This window comes from Schistocerca gregaria, chromosome 9 (genome assembly GCF_023897955.1).
Source record: "Schistocerca gregaria isolate iqSchGreg1 chromosome 9, iqSchGreg1.2, whole genome shotgun sequence".
NCBI lineage: Eukaryota > Metazoa > Arthropoda > Insecta > Orthoptera > Acrididae > Schistocerca > Schistocerca gregaria.
In genome coordinates, this window is record NC_064928.1 from 238,564,873 (window position 1) to 238,582,756 (window position 17,884).

At 46.9% G+C, this 17,884-nt stretch overlaps 1 protein-coding gene across 1 annotated transcript in view; it reads right to left on the reverse strand.

The window, feature by feature from the left end:
• The window catches only part of LOC126291536 (protein PRRC2A-like), a 695,341-nt gene that overhangs the window by 228,078 nt on the left and 449,379 nt on the right, over positions 1 to 17,884 (reverse strand). Inside the window, exon 4 of the mRNA XM_049985037.1 lies at positions 5,495 to 5,682. Within this exon, the coding sequence (XP_049840994.1) occupies positions 5,495 to 5,518 (24 nt within the window). The 5' untranslated portion in view covers positions 5,519 to 5,682. The remainder of the gene's footprint in view (positions 1 to 5,494; positions 5,683 to 17,884) is intronic.

Here is a 17,884-nt window from a genome sequence, read left to right on the forward strand (position 1 = left end):
CGTATAGTGGGCATGCGGGAGGCCGGGTAGACATACCGCCGAATTGCTCAACACGTGGGGCGTGAGGTCTCCACAGTACATCGATGTTGTCGCCAGTGGTCGGCGGAAGGTGCACGTGCCCGTCGACCTGGGACCAGACCGCAGCGACGTACGGATGCACGCCAAGACCGTAGGATCCTACGCAGTGCCGTAGGGGACCGCACCGCCACTTCCCAGCAAATTAGGGATACTGTTACTCCTGGGGTATCGGCGAGGACCATTCGCAACCGTCTCCATGAAGCTGGGCTACGGTCCCGCACACCGTTAGGCCGTCTTCCACTCACGCCCCAACATCGTGCAGCCCGCCTCCAGTGGTGTCGCGACAGGCGTGAATGCAGGGACGAATGGAGACGTGTCGTCTTCAGCGATGACAGTCGCTTCTGCCTTGGTGCCAATGATGGTCGTATGCGTGTTTGGCGCCGTGCAGGTGAGCGCCACAATCAGGACTGCATACGACCGAGGCACACAGGGCCAACACCCGGCATCGTGATGTGGGGAGCGATCTCCTACACCGGCCGTACACCTCTGGTGATCGTCGAGGGGACACTGAATAGTGCACGGTACATCCAAACCGTCATCGAACCCATCGTTCTACCATTCCTAGACCGGCAAGGGAACTTGCTGTTCCAACAGGACAATGCACGTCCGCATGTATCCCGTGCCACCCAACGTGCTCTAGAAGGTGTAAGTCAACTACCCTGGCCAACAAGATCTCCGGATCTGTCCCCCATTGAGCATGTTTGGGACTGGATGAAGCGTCGTCTCACGCGGTCTGCACGTCCAGCACGAACGCTGGTCCAACTGAGGCGCCAGGTGGAAATGGCATGGCAAGCCGTTCCACAGGACTACATCCAGCATCTCTACGATCGTCTCCATGGGAGAATAGCAGCCTGCATTGCTGCGAAAGGTGGATATACACTGTACTAGTGCCGACATTGTGCATGCTCTGTTGCCTGTGTCTATGTGCCTGTGGTTCTGTCAGTGTGATCATGTGATGTATCTGACCCTAGGAATGTGTCAATAAAGTTTCCCCTTCCTGGGACAATGTATTCACGGTGTTCTTATTTCAATTTCCAGGAGTGTATTTACCTTCATAGTGTTCAAAAGTCATAATATAGCTATCAGTTCATGATATCCAGCATTACAAATTTACTGTTTCTGGCAGACACACGTCCAGATCGTCCGCTCTTAAAATTCTGCCATCTCTCTCCCCACATCCACCACTGCTGGCGGCTCACCTCCAACTGCGCAACGCTACCTGCTGTTCACATCCGATTGCCCAACACTACAATAGCGAATATTACAACAACCAGCCACAGACTGCACACAGCACAGCCAGTGATTTTCATACAGGGCGCTAAGTGGCGTTACCAACATAAAAACCTAAACAGCCTGCTTACAGCATCACAACACGACAATTGGCTCTACAGTTGTCGGTGAGCATTGGTAGAGAGTCTGCAATGATCGTGACTCTCGGATATTCAGAGAGGTGCTGACGATGGGGTCCACCATTCATCACCCTAAAGTCCAGACCTGGCATACTCTGTTTTCCACCTCTTTGGACCGCTTAAAGATTTTCTACGGGTATCACACCTTGAAGATGGCGAGAGTGTCAGTCATGCAGTGAAAACATGGCTACGCCTACAGCACGAGAGCTTTTAACAGCAGGGGATACATGCGCTTCCTCAAAGTAGGCGTGTGGCCGCAGAACGTGGTGGACAAAAATAGGACATGGACATGACGTATTGATGTGTATTGTCACCAAATTCTGACTCTTAAAATTAGCATGTTCTGAGGAAAAAAAAAGTGGGGCATTACGTATTCAGCGACCCTCCTGCAACGCCGGAAATAACTGAAGATGAGGCAAAGTCTGCACCATTCCTACTGGACATAGTTGATCAATGGAATACGTCGAATGTCACAGGAGAGGAAATATTGGATATCGACTAGCGCGCAGCAGGTGGAGCGGAATGGTTCGTTTGTGACCAAGTGGCTAGAGTCGACATATTCGATATCGTCGTCAGAACGATCTTCAAGCGATGGAAATGATGAAATGCCACAGAAGGATTTTTTACGTTATGCACCTAATTATTAATTAATGCTTAGTTACCAATACATTAATCTTATTATTTACTACTGTCACTTTTATTATATGTATTATTATTATTATTACTACTATTATTACTATTACGTAATGCAATTGTTTCTTTATTTTTCTGTTCTGATTGTATATTGTGTGACACTACAGATGTGTTCTATTGATTTAGAACTTTCAAAAAAACAAAGGAAAGCGGACTGCCAAGAGGACACTGCTGTAAACTCCAAACAGCCCTTCAAAATATCGTAAACGTGTTGTACTATATACTGCTTTCACGCACAATGCATTAAAAAATAAATAAATAAATAAATTGCGTTGCGACCTTAAGCGTTATCAACTTACCCACGGAATCCATTCGCATTAATTGCTCAGAGATACACTTTCCCTGTGCACCGTAGGTCTGGTGTTACTTTTAATTAACCTCTACGCTTGTTCTGTTGGACAACAGTGCACAGTGCGAACCATATCGGAGTTTTGGTCGGTACTCTATCGACATACAACGTTTGACACCGATCTGAGTGTGCGACACCTGGAGGTTTGGGTGTGAGAGACGCTTTCACAGCCCCGTTTCGTTGCAGGTTTTACGCTGTTCCACTTCCTGACTAGCAGCAGGGAGTGCGATAGTTGCTGCCACTTCACCATACATGTGTTGGCTTCCATCGTCTGGCAAACATCCATGTGTAGATTGACTGACGTTGTGCAGTAGAATGTTCGTGGCTACTTCGTTACTGATCAACTCCTTTCGTTCATGATTCTCAGTTCTGAAGATTTATCTACGCTTTTTCATTTATCACTCTCTCTAGGTATTAGACGAGTTATCATTGTTCATCGTTTGATTCTATATAGATTTTATGTTCGCTTAGCTTCACCCAAAGCACGTTGGAAGCTCGTCAAATAACCCAGAATTGCGCGCTGGATAAGTTCCGTTCTTTGTAACACGACTGCTCGCATTTTTTGTTTTTATCAAGAATGAAGTTGTCATAATTTCAATTCACTGATTGTTGATTGGTCTGTTATTTCTCCCCGTTCCCTTCATTAAACAAGTCATTTCTTCCTATAGGTCGTTTAGTCTGGTGTCTTCACGGTCCAGGAAACAGGAGGCTGCTAGGCAGGATGGTTTTTTATTTGCTAAGGTGACAAGCAGAGTCTGTCATTCACAACCCGACAAGCATCTACGCACTGTAGAGACCAAATCTACAGTTGGACGAGGGGGTGGAATTGTGAAGGGACGTTGTGTGTAAACCGTAGGTTTGGAATGCTGAACCAGTTTCAGTCAAACTTTGTGCAGACATCGTAAAATGCCTAAAAAAACACGGGTTGTCGAGCATACATGGCGCTGACATATGCAGGGACGAAGTTGAGAAGATGGTGGAAGAGATAAATCCGGGGCCTTCACGGTGTTTGGCTGACTGGTCACATCTGGCACCTATTGGCAGGGGAGGGATGTAAAAGGGTCTGACTCTATTCGAATAAACTTCCACGATTTGCACTTCGTATATTTTACCAAGAGTACGGAGTATGTTAGTACGTACGAGGAGTTTTGACTGCTGAGTTCCAGGCCAGTACCAGCTGTTCTAGTCTGGTCCCCGCCGCAATAGAACAGGGGAAGGACGCACGTCTGCAGTGTCGGACTAACGATATGACCACAGGCGCATCCATTGCACAACCTACATGCCAGACACATGAGTATCAGTCAGTGTGAACAGTTGCCAGAATATAGGGAGCCACGTTTTCCGAGTGCCGGCGGTGCTGTAGCGCCACGGACACAGAGTCGTGGAATGCGACTGGTTGTTTGCCCTTCATCATCTACAGGTAAAACAATAATACGATCGTGAACAATTTACACGTGTGCGTAGCAATATGTTACCAGTTATTCTTTACCTCTCCTTTCGACTATTGGTAACCTCTTTTTATTATTCTTAACATTTGTTTGCGTTTCTCAATGTAATTCTCTCCTTCCCTGTGTATTTCCTCCCCGATCTCTGGATCAGTCTCTTTCCATTGATGTTTTCCTTCTTTTTAAATAGTGGTTTAATATAGTGCTGGATGTTTATAGAAAAGGATACAATTTTGTAACGTACTATGGACTGTAGCAACAACAGTTATAGGCTATCTGATCAAAAGAACCTGGACAGCCGTATGTAATGCCGAACGCGTAGCTGAGGAAAGCTCTGTGACTTCGAACATGGACTAGTCATTGGATGTCACCTGATAAAGAAATGCGTCAGGGACATTTCAACCCTTGTAAAGCTGGCGGAGTCGACTACTGGTGCTGTGACTGTGGAGAGGACTGCGAAGAAAGAACCACAGATAAACCAAAACCAGACTGACCTGGTGTACTGATGAACACGGACCGACGTGCACTGGCAGAGAGGGGTTGCAGGAAATGGCATTAAATGAGCGAAAGGAATCACTCGTGAGTTGCAAAGTGCTCCTGGCAGCTAGCCTGCACGAGGAGTGAAGAGGAATGGCAGACAGTGCTCGAACAGCTACTCATAGGCACAAATTTCTGTACTCGATGTTAAGCGACACTGGAGGTGGTGTAGAGGGCGACGCTATGGCAGCGGTGACTGCAGACGGCTGTTCTGAAGTGATGAATCACGCTGACCCCTGTGTACTCTGGTGGAAGCAATTGGGTTCGACGAATGCCTCCACACGTAGTGGTTAGAGTGAACTATGGAGTAGGTGGTTTTACGATAGGTGGAGAGTCTTTTTCGTAGTTAGGGTGTGGTCTTGTTATTGCCCTTTCTAAAACTTTGCCGGCCGGAGTGGCAGAGCGGTTCTAGGCGCTGCAGCCTGGAACCGCGTGACCGCTACGGTCGCAGGTTCGAATCCTGCCTCGGGCATGGATGTGTGTGATGTCCTTAAGTTAGTTAGGTTTAAGTAGTTCTAACTTCTAGGGGACTGATGACCTCAGAAGTTAAGTCCCATAGTGCTCAGACCCATTTGAACCATCTAAAACTTCCATGCGGAGGGATATGAATTGTTTCGTGCACACAATAAAGGAGTGGTTCGGAGACGGTGACTGTTTGCATTAGATTGATAGTGCACCCAAAGGTTTGCAGATAATTCTATTCCCAAAATGGAATGTGCTGCACAGAGTCCCGAGCTGTAACTATTGGAATACCTTTAGGTTTAGTCAGATTATTGACTTCGCTCCACATCCCAGTGTTCATCACAACTTTCTGTCGCTGCGACTCTTGATAGGAAAACGGAGTGCAATTCCTTAATGTCAACAAATAGCTAGCTATTCATTTTGATCAGTTAGTGTAAGCATTCAGTCGTTTATAGGCTGCAGACCACAAGTAAAAGTAGCAACAAGTAGTAAATGAAATGTGCATAGAGTTTGGGCCTTACCGGTACGCCGGTGGTGAGGGCCATGCTCCGCGCCTCACGTCATGGCTGCTGCGAGCCCAGCCCAGCTGCCAGCCGCCGGCACAGCGCCCTCAGCTGCACGCCTCAGCCGCCCTGGCCAACACACCTCCCGCCGGCATAGCGCTTCTGCTTCTGGCAGGCTCCGCGCCGCTGCTCCTGGCCAGGTGCGCCTGCCAGCACAGAGGGCAAAAACCTGTGGTCAGCGCGCAGTCTGGCAGCGCCTCTGTGTGTGCACGGCATTCCCTGCATCTACACAGCTAGCCGCGAAATTGCAATGCTAGGAAAGGTAGCCAACACTGGGTGCGTACAGTACGGTAGAAGGAACATGCACTGAAGAGCCAAACTGGTGCACCTGCGTAATAGCCTGTAGAGCCACCACGAGCATGCAGAAGTGCCGCAACAGGACGTGACATGGATTCGACTAATGTGATTTCCTGTCAGAAAGGCCACAGTTCGTAGTAATAGACGGAAAGTCATCGCGTAAAACATAAGTAATATCCGGCGTTCCCCAATGAAGTGTTACAGGCCCTCTATTGTTCCTGATCTATATTTACGACATGCGAGACAATCTGAGTAGCCGTCTTAGATTGTTTGCAGATGATGCTGTCATTTACCGCCTTGTAAAGTCATCAGATGATCAAAACGACTTGAAAAATGATTGAGATATGAATGCGTATGGTGCGAAAAGTGGCAATTGACCCCGAATAAACAAAAGTGCGAAGTTATTCACATCAGTACTAAAAGAATTCAGCTAAATTTCTATTACGCGATAAGTCACACAAATCTAAGGGCTGTAAATTCAACTAAATACTTAGGGATTGTAATTAGAAATAACCTAAATTGGTACGATCTCATGGATAGTGTTGTGGGCAGAGCTAACCAAAGACTGCGATTCATTGGCAGAACACTTAGAAGGTGCAACAGGTCTACCAAAGAGACTGCTTACACTACGCTTGTCCGCCCTATTCTGGAGTACTGCTGTGTGGTGTGGGATCCGCATCAGGTGGGACTGACGGATGCCATCTAAAAAGTACAAAGAAGAGCAGCTGATTTTGTATTATCACGAAGTACGGGAGATAGTGTCACAGACATGATACGTGAATTGAAGTGGCAATCATTAAAACAAAGGCGTTGAGATCTTCTCATGAAATTTCAATCACCAATTTTCTCCTCCGATTGCGAAAACATTCCGTTGGCACCCACCTACATGGGGGGAAATGATCATCACGATAAAATAAGAGAAATCAGGGCTCTTACGGAAAAAATTAAGTGCTCGTTTTTCCCGCGTGCCGTTCGAGAGTGGAACGGTAGAGAGACAGCATGAAGGTGGTCCATTGAAATCTCTGCCAGGAACTTTATTGTGAATAGCAGATTAATCACTTAGATGTAGATGTAGAATGTCTGAAGTAATGCTGGAAGGAGCTGACACCAGCAATCCTGCTGGCCTGTCCATAAATTCGAAAGAGTACTAGAGGATGCACATCTCTTTTGAACAGCACGTTGCAAGGCATCCCATATATGATCAATAATGGTCATGTCTGGAGAGTTTCGTGGCCAGCAGAAGTGTTTAAATTCAGAAGTGTTTTCATATAGCACCTCTATAACAATTCTGGACGTGTGGGGTGTCGCATTGTCCTGCTGGAATTGTCCAAGTCACTCGGAATGAACAATATACATGAGTGTATACAGATGATCAGACAGGATGCTTATATAAGTGTCACCTGTCACAGTCGTATCTAGATGTATCAAGGGTCCCATCTTACTCCAACTGCACACGCCCCGCAGCATCACAGAGCCTCCACCAGCTTGAGTAATCCCCTGCTGACGTGGACGGTCCCTTCACTCATGAAGTTCTCTCCATACCCATACACGTCCAACCGCGCGATACAATTTGAAACGAGACTCGTCCAACCAGGCAACATGTTTCCAGTCATCGACTGTCCAATGTCGGTTTTGACACGCTCAGGCGAGGAGTAAACCTTTGTGATGTGCAGTTACCAAGGGTACATGAGAGAGCCTTCGACCCGAAATCCCATATCGATCATGTTTCGTTGAATAGTTCGTACGTTGGCATTTGTTGACGGCCCAGCACTTAAATCTTCAGCAATTTGCGGAAAGGATGCACTTCTGTCACGTTGAACGATTCTCCTCAGTCATCGTTGGTCCCGTTCTTCCAGGATCATTCTACGGTCCCAGCGATGTAGGGGAGTTGATGTTTTAGCGGAATGCTGACATTCAGTGTACAGCGGTGAAACACGGGAAAATCCCCATTTCATCGCTACCTCTGAGATGCTGTGTCCCATCGCACGTCTGGCGACTATAACACCATGATTAAACTCACTCACATCTTAATAACCTGCCATAGTAGCAGCAGTAACCGATCTAAAACTGTGCCAGACTCTAGTTGTCTTACTTATATAGGCGTTATCGACCAGAGAGGCGTATTTTGTGTGTATACATATCTCTCTATTTGGATACGCATGCCTATACCAGTTTGTTTGGCGCTTGAGTGTACGTTACATATGCTTGACTTCATTCAGGTATGCGAGCGATCTAAAGTAATATGACACATAGATGAAAAACGTCGACAGCCAATATCGCTAATTATAATTTTCTCCTTTAAACCAGTCTGTGGACATGAGACTGTCCAGTCAGCACAGTACACATGATATTTTATGTTAATCTTATTTTATTATCAACCACTTTCTGCATGTCCCTGGAATTATGTGTCATGTATTGTACATACGATCAGCATAAAATCTGACTGCGGGAATTTAGATTTGCTGGAAACAGTCATCAAAAATGAAATTGCAATTAGCGATTTTGGCTGTTGAACTTATTGCTGTTACATTTCAAAGAACATATGATGAAATTTTGGGAGTGATTCAGGGTTATCTAGGGTGCTGCTCTAACTCAACCCAACTGAGCCTGCCACAATGAGACGGTCAAACCAATCCTGCTTCAGCTCTAGGACAGCATTCATCAGCTATAGTGGCTGCCATGCGGTGACAGCCAATCCCTTGGCAACCAGCATCCACACTTTTGCAAGTGTGAGAGATCTGGAGAATGAGTTGCCAGGGTAACATTCATCTACATCTACATCTACATCCATACTCCGCAAGCCACCTGACGGTGTGTGGCGGAGAGTACCCTGAGTACCTCTATCGGTTCTCCCTTCTATTCCAGTCTCGTATTGTACATGGAAAGAAGGATTGTCGGTATGCTTCTGTGTGGGCTCTAATCTCTCTGATTTTATCCTCATGGTCTCTTCGCGAGATATACGTAGGAGGGAGCAATATACTGCTTGACTCTTCGGTGAAGGTATGTTCTCGAAACTTCAACAAAAGCCCGTACCGAGCTACTGAGCGTCTCTCCTGCAGAGTCTTCCACTGGAGTTTATCTATCATCTCCGTAACGCTTTCGCAATTACTAAATGATCCTGTAACGAAGCGCGCTGCTCTCCGTTGGATCTTCTCTATCTCTTCTATCAACCCTACCTGGCGCGGATCCCACACTGCTGAGCAGTATTCAAGCATTGGGCGAACAAGCGTACTGTAACCTACTTCCTTTGTTGTCGGATTGCATTTCCTTAGGATTCTTCCAATGAATCTCAGTCTGGCATCTGCTTTACCGACGATCAACTTTATATGATCATTCCATTTTAAATCACTCCTAATGCGTACTCCCAGATAATTTATGGAATTAACTGCTTCCAGTTGCTGACCTGCTATTTTGTAGCTAAATGATAAGGGACCTATCTTTCTATGTATTCGCATCACATTACACTTCGCTACATTGAGATTCAATTGCCATTCCGTGCACAATGCGTCAATTCGCTGCAGATCCTCCTGCATTTCAGTACAATTTTCCATTGTTGCAACCTCTCGATACACCACAGCATCATCTGCAAAAAGCCTCAGTGAACTTCCGATGTCATCCACCAGGTCATTTATGTATATTGTGAATAGCAACGGTCCTATGACACTCCCCTGCGGCACACCTGAAATCACTCTTACTTCGGAAGACTTCTCTCCATTGAGAATGACGTGCTGCGTTCTGTTATCTAGGAACTCCTCAATCCAATCACACAATTGATCTGATAGTCCGTATGCTCTTACTTTGTTCATTAAACGACTATGGGGAACTGTGTCAAACGCCTTGCGGAAGTCAAGAAACACGGCATCTACCTGTGAACCCGTGTCTAAGGCCCTCTGAGTCTCGTGGACGAATAGCGCGAGCTGGGTTTCACACGATCGTCTTTTTCTAAACCCATGCTGATTCCTACAGAGTAGATTTCTAGTCTCCAGAAAAGACATTATACTCGAACATAATACGTGTTCCAAAATTCTACAACTGATCGACGTTAGAGATATAGGTCTATAGTTCTGCACATCTGTTCGACGTCCCTTCTTGAGAACGGGGATGACCTGTGCCCTTTTCCAATCCTTTGGAACGCTTCGCTCTTCTAGAGACCTACGGTACACCGCTGCAAGAAGGGGGGCAAGTTCCTTCGCGTACTCTGTGTAAAATCGAACTGGTATCCCATCAGGACCAGCGGCCTTTCCTCTTTTGAGCGATTTTAATTGTTTCTCTATCCCTCTGTCGTCTACTTCGATATCTACCATTTTGTCAACTGTGCGACAATCTAGAGAAGGAAGCACAGTGCAGTCTTCCTCTGTGAAACAGCTTTGGAAGAAGACATTTAGTAATTCGGCCTTTAGTCTGTCATCCTCTGTTTCAGTACCATTTTGGTCACAGAGTGTCTGGACATTTTGTTTTGATCCACCTACCGCTTTGACATAGGACCAAAATTTCTTAGGATTTTCTGCCAAGTCAATACATAGAACGTTACTTTCGAATTCATTGAAAACCTCTCGCATAGCCCTCCTCACACTACATTTCGCTTCGCGTAATTTTTGTTTGTCTGCAAGGCTTTGGCTATGTTTATGTTTGCTGTGAAGTTCCCTTTGCTTCCGCAGCAGTTTTCTAACTCGGTTGTTGTACCACGGTGGCTCTTTTCCATCTCTTACGATCTTGCTTGGCACATACTCATCTAACGCATATTGTACCATGGTTTTGAACTTTGTCCACTGATCCTCAACACTATCTGCACTTGAGACAAAACTTTTGTGTTGAGCCGTCAGGTACTCTGTAATCTGCTTTTTGTCACTTTTGCTAAACAGAAAAATCTTCCTACCTTTTTTAATATTTCTATTTACGGCTGAAATCATCGACGCAGTAACCGCTTTATGATCGCTGATTCCCTGTTCTGTATTAACTGATTCAAATAGTTCGGGTCTGTTTGTCACCAGAAGGTCTAATATATTATCGCCACGAGTCGGTTTTCTGTTTAACTGCTCAAGGTAGTTTTCAGATAAAGCACTTAAAAATACTTCACTGGATTCTTTGTCCCTGCCACCCTTTATGAACGTTTGAGTCTCTCAGTCTAAATCCGGCAAATTAAAATCTCCACCCAGAACTATAACATGGTGGGGAAATCTACTCGAAATATTTTCCAAATTATTCTTCAGGTGCTGAGCCACAACAGCTGCTGAGCCCGGGGGCCTATAGAGACATCCAATTACCATGTCTGAGCCTGCTTTAACCGTGACCTTCACCCAAATCATTTCACAATTCGAATCTCCGTCAATTTCCTTCGATACTATTGCACTTCTTATCGCTATAAACACGCCTCCCCCTTCACTGTCCAGCCTATCTCTGCGGTATACATTCCAATCAGAGTTTAGGATTTCATTACTGTTTACGTCTGGTTTCAGCCAACTTTCTGTTCCTAGTACTATATGGGCGTTGTGACCGTTTATTAATGAGAGCAGTTCTGGGACCTTTCTATAGACGCTTCTGCAGTTTACTATTAGCACATTAATATTGTTATTCCTTGTTGCATTTTGCCTACTCCTGCCTTGCCGCGTCTCAGGAGGCGTCTTGTCGGGCCTAGGGAGGGAATTCTCTAACCTAAAAAAACCCCATGTGCACTCCACACGTACTCCGCTACCCTCGTAGCCGCTTCCGGCGTGTAGTGCACGCCTGACCTATTCAGGGGGACCCTACATTTGTCCACCCGATAGCGGAGGTCGAGAAATTTGCACCCCAGCTCTCCGCAGAATCGTCTGAGCCTCTGGTTTAAGCCTTCCACTCGGCTCCAAACCAGAGGACCGCGATCGGTTCTCGGAACGATACTACAAATAGTTAGCTCTGATTCCACCCCGCGGGCGAGGCTTTCCACCTTCACCAACTCCGCCAACCGCCTGTACGAACTGAGGATGACCTCTGAACCCAGACGGCAAGAGTCATTGGTGCCGACATGAGCAACAATTTGCAGTCGGGTGCACCCAGTGCTCTCTATCGCCGCCGGTAGGGCCTCCTCCACATCTCGGATGAGACCCCCCGGCAAGCAGACAGAGTGAACACTGGCCTTCTTCCCCGACCTTTCCGCTATTTCCTTAAGGGGCTCCATCACCCGCCTAACGTTGGAGCTCCCAATAACTAATAAACCCCTCCCCCCGTGTGCCTGCTCGGACCTTGCTGAAGGAGCAGCCACATGTCCACTCACAGGCAGAGCGGGCGATGCCACACGGCCAGCCTCCACATTGACCCTCCGCCTCGTGCGCCGCGAACGCCGCTGAACCCGCCACTCCCCTTGGGGAGAGGGTGGCCCAACCGCGCCCGGTACCCGCGAAGATGTCTCGACAGCAGGGACAGTGGGTGAAGCATCTAACACCTGGGGTGCACCATGCGACGCACCAGACTCCCCACTGCCGCTACACTCCGAGGCAGCAGCCTGAAGACGGCTGACCGCGGCCATCAACACGCTCAGCTGTTCGCGAAGAGTGGCCAGCTCCTCCTGCGTCCGTACACAGCAGCCACACATCCTAGCCATCCTAAGAAATCAATTTACTATAGAGTGTTAATCTCTATCGACGTAGAGAAAGACAGCAATTGGAAAATGCATTCTTGCGGTAATTTGTTGAATGATAACGCCCTGAAGACCACTAAGATATGACACAGCAGCTAGGCTTAAAACAGATGCTGTCCAAACAACCAGCAATGCTAGTGAGAGGTGGACATCTGTATCCAATAGCAGTTTCTACCATTACGTCAGGTGCTGTTCCCACATGACGATGACTATTGCAATCTGGCAATGTTCATTCTCACTGGAGCTTGCACCTACATCCATCATCATGCTGACTGCAGAACCGTGACTCGTCAGGAAATATGACGTGGTGACACTCGTTTGACGAGTAGTGTCGTTGAGCACGTCGCTATTGAAGTAGCTCCCTTTCTTTGCTATCTCAAGCAAAGCCGCAACAAAGGTCGCCATCCTAAATGAGCACCAGACATCGTAGCACCGTTGATGTGGACTCTTTCCTTACTGCAAACAAGTCAATTTCCTGACTCAAGGCACGTGACATTGCTGTATGATCCGGCACAACAGAGAACACAACTTGACAATACTCTCGGACGCTAGACGTGTGGGGCTATCAAGATGTTGCATGACGCAGAATGTTCATCCCTGGTAGCTGAGTGGTGGTTAGCTGCTCTCTGTAATAAATAAAAAAAAAAAACTGAGTTAACAGGTCAACGAGGAACTGGAACGGGTGTCTTGCGACGTCCGCACCGAGCAGATGAAACGAACGAAATCGAACAAAATGAGATTTATTTTAAAAAAAAAGAAAAAAAGGTGGTCAGCACGACAGAACGTCAGTCCTACGGGCCCGGGTTCGATTCTTGGCTGTGCCGGAGATTTTTCTCCGCTCAGGGACTGGGTGTTGTGTTGTCCTAATCACTTCCGGCATAAGAAGTCAGCCTCATTCTGCCAACGGCCTTGTCAAAGAGGGCGGAGGAGCGGATAGAGGTTCAGGGCACTCTCTTGTCCTAGGGGTGGGAAATTGCCCCTAAAGGCGGAAGAGTCAGCAATGATCAACGACATGAAGATGCAGAAGGCAATGGAAACCACTGCATTAAAGACACGTAACGTGTATCCACAGGACATGTGGCCTGCAGTTGAAGAAGTGTCATGATGATCTCTCCATTGGCAAAGGATTCCGGAGTAGTCCCCCATTCGGATCTCCGGGAGGGGACTGCCAAGGGGGAGGTTACCATGACAAAAAGATTGAATAATCAACGAAAGGATAATGTTCTACGAATCGAAGCGTGGAATGTCAGAAGCTTGAACGTGGTAGGGAAACTAGAAAATCTGAAAAGGGAAATGCAAAGGCTCAATCTAGATATAGTAGGGGACAGTGAAGTGAAGTGGAAGGAAGACAAGGATTTCTGGTCAGATGAGTATCGGGTAATATCAACAGCAGCAGAAAATGGTATAACAGGTGTAGGATTCGTTATGAATAGGAAGGTAGGGCAGAGGGTGTGTTACTGTGAACAGTTCAGTGACCGGGTTGTTCTAATCAGAATCGACAGCAGACCAACACCGACAACGATAGTCCAGGTATACATGCCGACGTCGCAAGCTGAAGATGAACAGATAGAGAAAGTGTATGAGGATATTGAAAGGGTAATGCAGTATGCAAAGGCGGACGAAAATCTAATAGTCATGGGCGACTAGAATGCAGTTGTAGGGGAAGGAGTAGAAGAAAAGGTTACTGGAGAATATCGGCTTGGGACAAGGGATGAAAGAGGAGAAAGACTAATTGAGTTCTGTAACAAGTTTCAGCTAGTAATAGCGAATACCCTGTTCAAGAATCACAAGAGGAGGAGGTATACTTGGGTAAAGGCCGGGAGACACAGGAAGATTTCAATTAGATTACATCATGGTCAGACAGAGATTCCGAAATCAGATACTGGATTGTAAGGCGTACCCAGGAGCAGATATAGACTCAGATCACAAAATAGTAGTGATGAAGAGTAGGCTGAAGTTCAAGACATTAGTCAGGAAGAATCAATACGCAAAGAAGTGGGATAAGAAAGTTCTAAGGAATGACGAGACACGTATGAAGTTCTCTATCGCTACAGATACAGCAATAAGGAATAGCGCAGTAGGCAGCACAGTTGAAGAGGAATGGAAGTCTCTAAAAAGGGCCATCACAGAAGTTGGGAAGGAAGACATAGGTACAAAGAAGGTAGCTGCGAAGAAACCATGGGTAACAGAAGAAATACTTCAGTTGATTGATGAAAGGAGGAAGTACAAACATGTTCCGGGAAAATCCGGAATACAGAAATACAAGTCTCTGAGAAATGAAATAAATAGGAAGTTCATGGAAGCTAAGACGAAATGCCTGCAGGAAACCGTGAAGACATCGAAAAACATACACTCCTGGAAATGGAAAAAAGAACACATTGACACCGGTGTGTCAGACCCACCATACTTGCTCCGGACACTGCGAGAGGGCTGTACAAGCAATGATCACACGCACGGCACAGCGGACACACCAGGAACCGCGGTGTTGGCCATCGAATGGCGCTAGCTGCGCAGCATTTGTGCACCGCCGCCGTCAGTGTCAGCCAGTTTGCCGTGGCATACGGAGCTCCATCGCAGTCTTTAACACTGGTAGCATGCCGCGACAGCGTGGACGTGAACCGTATGTGCAGTTGACGGACTTTGAGCGAGGGCGTATAGTGGGCATGCGGGAGGCCGGGTGGACGTACCGCCGAATTGCTCAACACGTGGGGCGTGAGGTCTCCACAGTACATCGATGTTGTCGCCAGTGGTCGGCGGAAGGTGCACGTGCCCGTCGACCTGGGACCGGACCGCAGCGACGCACGGATGCACGCCAAGACCGTAGGATCCTACGTAGTGCCGTAGGGGACCGCACCGCCACTTCCCAGCAAATTAGGGACACTGTTGCTCCTGGGGTATCGGCGAGGACCATTCGCAACCGTTTCCATGAAGCTGGGCTACGGTCCCGCACACCGTTAGGCCGTCTTCCGCTCACGCCCCAACATCGTGCAGCCCGCCTCCAGTGGTGTCGCGACAGGCGTGAATGGAGGGACGAATGGAGACGTGTCGTCTTCAGCGATGAGAGCCGCTTCTGCCTTGGTGCCAATGATGGTCGTATGCGTGTTTGGCGCCGTGCAGGTGAGCGCCACAATCAGGACTGCATACGACCGAGGCACACAGGGCCAACACCCGGCATCATGGTGTGGGGAGCGATCTCCTACACTGGCCGTCCACCTCTGGTGATCGTCGAGGGGACACTGAATAGTGCACGGTACATCCAAACCGTCATCGAACCCATCGTTCCACCATTCCTAGACCGGCAAGGGAACTTGCTGTTCCAACAGGACAATGCACGTCCGCATGTATCCCGTACCACCCAACGTGCTCTAGAAGGTGTAAGTCAACTACCCTGGCCAGCAAGATCTCCGGACCTGTCCCCCATTGAGCATGTTTGGGACTGGATAAAGCGTCGTCTCACGCGGTCTGCACGTCCAGCACGAACGCTGGTCCAACTGAGGCGCCAGGTGGAAATGGCATGGCAAGCCGTTCCACAGGACTACATCCAGCATCTCTACGATCGTCTCCATGGGAGAATAGCAGCCTGCATTGCTGCGAAAGGTGTATATACACTGTACTAGTGCCGACATTGTGCATGCTCTGTTGCCTGTGTCTATGTGCCTGTGGTTCTGCCAGTGTGATTATGTGATGTATCTGACCCCAGGAATGTGTCAATAAAGTTTCCCCTTCCTGGGACAATGAATTCACGGTGTTCTTATTTCAATTTCCAGGAGTGTATGATTGTCGGAAGGACAGACTCAGCATACAGGAAAGTCAAAACAACCTTTGGTGACAGTAAAAGCAACAGTGGTAACATTAAGAGTGCAACGGGAATTCCACTGTTAAATGCAGAGGAGAGAGCAGATAGGTGGAAAGAATACATTGAAAGCTTCTATGAGGGTCAAGATTTGCCTTATGTGATAGAAGAAGAAACAGGGGATCCAGTATTAGAATCGGAATTTAAAAGAGCTTTGGAGGACTTACGGTCAAATAAGGCAGAAGGGATAGATAACATTCGATCAGAATTTCTAAAACCATTAGGGGATGTGGCAACAAAACGACTATTCACGTTGGTGTGTAGAATATATGAGTCTGGCGACATACCATCTGACTTTCGGAAAAGCATCATCCACACAATTCCGAAGACGGCAAGAGCTGACAAGTGCGAGAATTATCGCACAATCAGCTTAACAGCTCATGCAATCAAATTGCTGACAAGAATAATATACAGAAGAATGGAAAAGAAAATTGAGAATGCTCTAGGTGACGATCAGTTTGGCTTTAGGAAAGGTAAAGGCACGAGAGAGGCAATTCTGACGTTACGGCTAATAATGGAAGCAAGTCTGAAGAAAAATCAAGACACGTTCATAGGATTTGTCGATCTGGAAAAAGCGTTCGACAATATAAAATGGTGCAAGCTGTTCGAGGTTCTGAAAAAAGTAGGGGTAAGCTATAGGGAGAGTCGGGTCATATACAATATGTACAAAAACCAAGAGGGAATAATAAGAGTGGACGATCAAGAACGAAGTGCTCGTATTAAGAAGGGAGTAAGACAAGGCTGTAGCCTTTCGCCCCTACTCTTCAATCTGTACATCGAGGAAGCAATGATGGAAATAAAAGAAAGGTTCAGGAGTGGAATTAAAATACAAGGTGAAAGGATATCAATGATACGATTCGCTGATGACATTGCTATCCTGAGTGAAAGTAAAGAAGAATTAAATGATCTGCTGAACGGAATGAATAGTCTAATGAGTACACAGTATGGTTTGAGAGTAAATCGGAGAAAGACGAAGGTAATGAGAAGTAGTAGAAATGAGAACAGCGAGAAACTTAACATCAGGATTGATGGTCACGAAGTCAGTGAAGTTAAGGAATTCTGCTACCTAGGCAGTAAAATAACCAATGACGGACGGAGCAAGGAGGACATCATAAGCAGACTCGCTATGGCAAAAAAGGCATTTCTGGCCAAGAGAAGTCTACTAATATCAAATACCGGCCTTAATTTGAGGAAGAAATTTCTGAGGATGTACGTCTGGAGTACAGCATTGTATGGTAGTGAAACATTGACTGTGGGAAAACCGGAACAGAAGAGAATCCAAGCATTTGAGATGTGGTGCTATAGACGAATGTTGAAAATTAGGTGGACTGATAAGGTAAGGAATGAGGAGGTTCTACGCAGAATCAGAGAGGAATGGAATATGTGGAAAACACTGATAAGGAGAAGGGACAGGGTGATAGGACATCTGCTAAGACATGAGGGAATGACTTCCATGGTACTAGAGGGAGCTGTAGAGAGCAAAAACTGTAGAGGAAGACAGAGATTGGAATACGTCAAGCAAATAATTGAGGACGTAGGTTGCAAGTGCTACTCTGAGATGAAGAGGTTACCACAGGGGAGGAAT